Raw genomic sequence first — 6993 nt, forward strand, 5'->3', positions numbered from 1 at the left:
GGCCAAGATGTGGGCCATAACAAATTGAATAAAGGAGGTAGGCATGGGTCATTGGTGTTCGGGTCAAAGAAGTTTTACAACAACTAGTGGGCCAAGATGTTGGCCAATTACAATTGGAGAAAGGAGGTGGGCTTGGGCCGGATCTTGATGTAGAGCAAGGAGATATACAAAATTCAGTGGGCCAGGTCATTTAAATGTGAAGAAAGCTGGTGGGACTGGGCAGGACCTGGATTTGGTTAAATGCTCATTGAAAGACTCAACAGATGGGCCGTTGATGGATGTTGCTTCTGACGTGGTGGCTGGTAATTAATTTGGCTTCTAAGCCTGTCATGTCACCGCCTATTGGCTTTTCTTGGAAGTTCTTAGCATGAATTTGGGTGCTTACCCAGATTCGAGGTAAGTTCCGCAGACCAATGATCTTCAAAGAAACTTAGGTTACACCAGGGGTAGGTTTGAGGACAAGGACATCGAAGTTGGCAACCTTTCTACGGACAGGGACTCTCCTGATGCAGAGTTTAAGTCAGATGACTCGGTGACTGAATTTGAAAGGAATCTCTGGGAGCTTATGCCGAGTCTATTTGAAAGTTCTTCTGTGATACACTCGGGCCAGAAAAAGGGTACTTGACCAAGTGAGTGGCAAAAGAAACCTTCCAACAATTGGAATGAGGAAGCAGGGTTTGTTGCTGAACCACCAAAATCTATAAAGAAGAAATCGGCAAGGGAAAGCCCGTCGAAAGAGACTGAGGGCAGCAGAGAAAAGCTTGAAGAGTACTCCATTTCCACTCTTAGACGTTGTCTGGTGTTCTTGGACCAGCGATCAGTGCAGACCAGTGAAGATATGATGACCGAGGAGGCGAGAGACCAAGTCGCTAGCTAGATCGTCTTGAGAGTATTTTGGGCTGGATTCCAGTCCAGTGTGTTGTTTTTTCTTTTTGGGTTGGATCGTGTTCTGTTTTGTGTCTGTGGCCGTTGGCTTGTATCACATCTAGTGGTTAGCTGTTTTTTTTCTTTTTCTAATAATCGAAGTGGTTTATCCACATTTTCAAATAAAAAAAATAATAATGGATTTGATCACTTCATGGCCGTGCATATCCATCTTCATGTTTCTCTTTACTTTTTCCCATATGTTTTTTCATGTATCACGTATGTATGTGTGTATGTGGGTATATATGGCAAGTAACTACCACACGTGAATGTTGTGTCCTGTGATATCGGATCCTCAAGGGTATTAAAATGGGTCTGTTGGCCAGAACTTAATTCGGATCCGGTTAATTAGCTGGATTATAAAAAATGTCTATATTTTCATTTATGTCAATAGTACTGCAGGTGTATGGTTGCATTTAAGCATGACAGAACTATTGCATGGTTTTGAATCGACGTTGTTGTGATATTGGAAACATAGATGTCTTGCATTAATTTTAGTTCAGTTTCTTAAATGACCCCCAATTCATTCTTCTATTTGGATTCTGGTACGATCGCCTTTTTTTTAATAAAAAATAAGGGTAGTAATAATTTTAAAAAAAGTTTCTTTATAATTATAATTTTTTTTTCAGATTAAATTATTTTTTACTCCTTGAAGATCTTAGAATTGATAAAATAGCCCTGAGGTTTCGAAATACCATACAAAAGCCCTTGTATAAAAAATAAAGAGTTTTTTCCCCACCGGACCACAATCAAAATTTAGGTAGACATTTTAAAGATCAATTTGAATGAAATATGATGCCAAGAAGGAAAACAATGTCTGAACTAAAAAGGCATTTCTGGCTGTTGCTATCATTCAAGCAAACAACAAGGAAAAGCTGGAATACATGATCTACCGAGATGGCAGAACTGCAATGACAGTGAATCATCACCTGCCTAGCTAATGTCTCATATTACAACTTCCATACTATCAAATAAGAAAATTATATTAGTAAGAACAATGAAGCTACAATTACTATCAAAAGAAAAAGAAAAAAAAAAAGTAGTGAACAGATGTGTCTGGGAATGTAATCCAACACGGAGCCGAAATCAAGCTTTCGTGATACTTGCAGAGTATTATAACTCCGGTTGACAAATAACCCTAATATATATGTTTTAGAATGTAGATTATACTGAATCCAGACTTGAGAGTAGTCTGATTTTCAGGGTTTCAAGACCAAACTAGATGTATTATGATGGCTACGTAAGCCAAGTAGCCACCATCTTAGGAACCTCGACTCTTGCGAGTTCTACTACCTCAATGCACTTGCCAGAATCCAATGAAACCGGATGTTGCACACTTTGTTGCGAAAACCGGAAGTCGTATCTAGATCCATCTTATGCAATCTTGGCTGTAAAACAAGAGAATGTTCACCGTATCAGCATGATAGCATAAAGCATGGACACTTATGAAATGCATGGTAAAATCAGGCATTGACTTCACCTGTTTCTTTTACAGAACAATGGTGGGAAGCTAGTTTCATTCCCTCCAATACCTTGCTTTTGCCCAGAATCCCTTCTTCCTTGAGGAAGACTCAGTCTCTGATACTGACCTCACTGGCGGTCTTGACCCGAGAGAGAAGTGCCGTCTCAAGAAAGGCCGGCTGAAGGCATTCTTCATGCTGGAACTTGCTCCTAATCGTGGAAACTTCCCACTTTTTTGGCGCTCGGATATCCGATCAACATCAGCATCAGCCACCGCAGTTTTGGAGATCTTGCTTCGAGCTTTTGATTCGGCTTTTGCCAATAGCTTTGAACCGCATTTTTCCCCAAGTGTGCATACTGGGCATGGGGGGTCATATCTATCAGCATCAGTGGTTAAACTTTCCAAGCACTCTGCATGGTAGACGTGACCACAAACCAAAACTGCAACTACAGCAATCTCATTGCTAGCTACTAGTTTCTGCACCGTCCATGGAGATCTATCCTTTAAAAGCTTCAGGCAAACCCCGCATGATTGTAGCTCAGTGGAAAGAGAAGTTGAAGGTTGGTTATTTGATTGTGCTGCTACCTTGATGCTGTTTGAGTTTGGGTTCTCCCTGTCGAAGGACCATCTCTCCCTCTGAGAAGATGCCACTAGCTCAGAGAACATTCTCATGGACCACCCATCAGAGGAACCACCTTGAGATCCTCCAGCTGACAGGTCATTACTGCAGACTGAGAGTACAAAGGACTGCCTATCTTCAGGAGAGCTGTTCTCATTCAGAGACTTGAGGTTTGGAATCCTACTGTCAGATACTTGTCTTGCGAGCTGACAGCCTGGAGAACCACGTACCTTCCTTGATGATGTAGCCTCAGAGGGAAGGGAACGGCTTCTGGAGGATGAAGGATCAGGTCTGTGTGCAGATGGTGAAGGAGTTGAAGGAATATAGAGAGAGGGCTTGCTATCCGAAGCACTAGCAACTCCTGATGATTTGGGAGAGTACTTGTCCTGCAACATTTGCAAAGGTAAAATAATCAATCAGAGAATCCCAGGATATTATTCATAAAGAATAATAGAAAAATTTATATCCCAACACACCTCAGTCGACAAATTGCTTTCAGTGGAAAGATCTGTTACAAGTAAAAGAAAGTATAAAAGATATCATTATTTCATATAAGTTACATGTCATACAAGCAAGCAAGAAGAAAATAGAGACACTATTTGCCAAAGCTTGTACTAGAATAATATTATTAATAGGGATCCCAAGAAAGATTCTTTTCCCCTGTGATCAATTTGCATCTGAAAAGAATATTGCCAGTCACATAATTAACACACTTCACAAAGAGCAGTCTGACATTTCCCAGAAAAAGCAAGCGAAGTTCTGAACCATGAACAAAGTTTAACATAAATAACTGAAAGTTAACGGGACATTATCTCTCATAAAGGAATGACAGCTGAAGTGTAGAACACAACTTGGGCCAAAAACCAACAAAACAAATAACCTGCTTAACAAATTCAATAAAGACCATATCCTATAAGCAGGATCATCTATTTATTATCTAGTACCCAAAATGAATGTGGGAAAGGAATGTTGCCCATTCTAAAGGACTCATAAATGACTATCCCGGACAGTGTCTAAGCAAGTGATAGTGTAGCCATTGTCTTTGGTAAAATAATCACAATAAATGTGCTCCATAAAACACAGAGCTATTGTCAATGCATCCGAAATTCAGTGGCAAGCAAAAAAGCATCCATTCTACATGGCATGAACCAAGAAATAAATCTTCAAAAGGGATCCATGCAAAGCACCAAAAAACACTTTCCTCTGAGAAGAAGAGAATTCTCACCCACTCCATACAATTTCAAGTAAGAGCGAGAAAACCACATAGAACAAGCATAATCATTAAAAATTGTGCTCTAAGATATACCTGCACCACCAACTTTCACATGACCAGAAGTTTCAGTTTTGACAGCAGCCTTTCTCCACTTGGATGCCCGGAAAACATCCAGCGGGCTTCCCCCATCTGAAAGCCCTTCAGTTTCAGTCTCCTCCCCACTCTTGATTTCAGACCCGATATTCCCACTATTGTGGTGAGAAAAATGAGTAGAATTGTCCATGATATCCTCTATATGAGTTCTATTATCCCATCGAAAACTCCAAGAAGGTGAGTGTCTAACATTCCTACGGATAGGAGCTTCAAATCTTGTTTGATATGGCAAGGGTTTATCCCTTGCAGCCACACAACAATTAGCTCCCATGATTGCTAAAATACCAGAAGAGGAGCTACCTCCACAAAGGAAAAAGTAACTCACAAATGGTATTTACAATCAAGAAGGATATATTTTCTAACCACCAGCTGGTCCTGCCCACTAAACAAAAGTAAAAGGTTAAATTCATGAAAAACAACAAACAAGCATGACTGAGCAACCCATTAGCCAAAAGTTAGGGCAACAGAATTACATCACAAGACTCCAATAATTTTCTTATAGAATATAACTCTTGAGCATCAATTGCAACCTACACAATTCTACTGGATATTATACTCAGAAATTTGATATTATATATAATGATTATCACAATGAACAAAATTTCAAAATCAATAACATAAACTGAAGGCCATCCACAACCATGACAGGACAAGAAAGCTAACCATCTCATATTGGACAAGAGAGACATCATTGACCCTAGTTATAAGTCTCCATCTTCCCACTCAATTAGCAATCTCAAATTTCTTCAAATGGAACACACGGAACCTATGAAAAAAAGGACCGGACAAATGGGCTCCTATAACTGTTTAGAAAGGCCGGGAAGCGAATAGCAACTGCAGTTGCAGATACCAATTCTACTTCTTTTCAGGCAGGGGATGACATTCCAGTGTCTAAAACTAGAGAAGTCTAATAAATGTGAAAAAAGAAACCAAACAATTTCCAAACATAAAATAGTACCCCACACTTCACTCAATTAATAAGAAAACATAGGGAAAAAAATAATGCTCAATGCGCATATATCAGTTAATTAGAAATCATGCATTGAACCGCACAAAGCCCACGCAACAAGTAATTTTCGAAAAATAACTCTGCAGGCACTCAAAAAATAAAAATAAAAATCAATGACATCGTATTAAAATTTACAGACCACAGAACAAGACTACAAGTAAAAGCGGCAACAAAGAATCTCAGATGAGCAAATAGGAAAGCCAAATAGTATCCTGAACTAGAATCAGAACAAAGAAAAAAATAAATAGCTCAGCAGAATAATTAGCATATTCGTTCTGTATTACAGGTTAATGAAAACATCATGAGGGAATAAAGGGAAATTCCACAGAAATAACACAATATGAAAGCATAATCTCACCCAATCTTATTCCTCCCACTAAATTTGCTTGTAAATCACTTCAAAAGAAGTCCCAAATGCTCCAATGAACATGATAAACACGTAATAACTCTCTCCAAGGAAAAAAAACAAACTTTTGATTTCTCAGTGCAAGAGTTATGAATCGCTATAACTACTCGATCATGCCGCTGCCCATGATTTAAAAAAAAACCACCAGTTAAAATCTGAAAATTATACACTCCGATCAGTTGAAACTTAGCCTCAACATTAGACCCCCATACACACACAAAAATAAAGAGAAAATAAAGAACTTCTCTGATCGCTCAGCTTGCAAAATTCTAAACTAAATCAACTGTCAAAGATCATCTCTTTTCTAATATAAACCCCAAAAGCCACACCACCATCATCCCCAAAAACAATTACTTGACCCCAAAACAAATCCATGAAAAGACCGATCGCAAGAAAAACAAATTGAAATCACAATCAACCACAGACAAAGGGAGGGGTAGGGAACTATACATCATAACGAATCAAGCGCCGCCATGCGCGCGATCAACCTTCACTTGTACTCAAGACTTCAGAGAGATAGAGAACGCGGGGGCTTCGGATCGCGCGATCAACGACTCCTACACGGACCCCCCGCACTCGTCGACCCCGGACGATGACTGCGCTAATGGCGCCAACGATTTCTAGGGTTTCTAGAGAGAGAGAGAGAGAGAGCGAAGGATCAAGCGAAGCAAAGAGAGAGTTTGGTGAGAGAGCTCGAGAGAACGATTGAATAGGAATAGATGGAGAAATAGACAGCCCGTTCCGTTACATCTCACGCCGTTATCTTTACCGTTAATCTACGTGTCATTCTTAGATGATGCCACGTTTTCACCATTGACTCTCAAGTCCACGTCTAAGTCAAGTGTTCGGATCTCGAGGCATTTGAAGGAGTTTTTTGTAATGTGATACATTATGAGGGTTGGAATGAAATTTTACTGTGTTTAGACTTATAAACCCCTGTGATTATTTTATATTACAATTTATTTAATAGGGAAATTATTGGGGGTTTTTTTAGATGTGGTTTCGAAATAAATTTCAGGTTGTTATAACTGAAATGATAATTAAATAAATAATTGAATGTGAGAATATGAAAAGGATTTGTTTGGTGGGTAGTTGGTCAGACTCAGCTGCTTGGAAATCAAATGAGTCCAAGAGTTTTTAATGGGCCCAATTTTAATTGTAAGTTTGTGTAGTTAATGAAATCATTTCAATATCTCCTTATTCACAC

At 39.3% G+C, this 6993-nt stretch overlaps 1 protein-coding gene across 1 annotated transcript; it reads right to left on the reverse strand.

Moving 5' to 3' along the window:
* Positions 1 to 1742: 1742 nt before the first annotated feature.
* On the reverse strand, positions 1743 to 6487 carry LOC120280514. Its single transcript, XM_039287374.1, has 5 exons — positions 6237 to 6487; positions 4312 to 4753; positions 3482 to 3513; positions 2405 to 3391; positions 1743 to 2312 (listed from the first exon to the last, which is right to left on the reverse strand). Exons 2-4 carry the CDS (start codon positions 4640 to 4642, stop codon positions 2441 to 2443), a joined length of 1314 nt encoding a protein of 437 aa, XP_039143308.1. The 5' UTR covers positions 4643 to 4753; positions 6237 to 6487; the 3' UTR covers positions 1743 to 2312; positions 2405 to 2440.
* Positions 6488 to 6993: the final 506 nt, after the last annotated feature.

This window comes from Dioscorea cayenensis, chromosome 17, assembly GCF_009730915.1.
Source record: "Dioscorea cayenensis subsp. rotundata cultivar TDr96_F1 chromosome 17, TDr96_F1_v2_PseudoChromosome.rev07_lg8_w22 25.fasta, whole genome shotgun sequence".
NCBI classification, from domain to species: domain Eukaryota; kingdom Viridiplantae; phylum Streptophyta; class Magnoliopsida; order Dioscoreales; family Dioscoreaceae; genus Dioscorea; species Dioscorea cayenensis.

Bases quoted from the DNA above. Each gene is read 5' to 3' on its own strand.
- LOC120280514 (XM_039287374.1), bottom strand. From the start codon at position 4,642: ATGGGAGCTAATTGTTGTGTGGCTGCAAGGGATAAACCCTTGCCATAT. The intron at 3,514-4,311 runs GTATATCTTAGA...TACTTGTAACAG, and splicing joins TGTGAAAGTTGGTGGTGCAG to ATCTTTCCACTGAAAGCAAT. The intron at 3,392-3,481 runs GTGTGTTGGGAT...CAAATGTTGCAG, and splicing joins AAAGCAATTTGTCGACTGAG to GACAAGTACTCTCCCAAATC.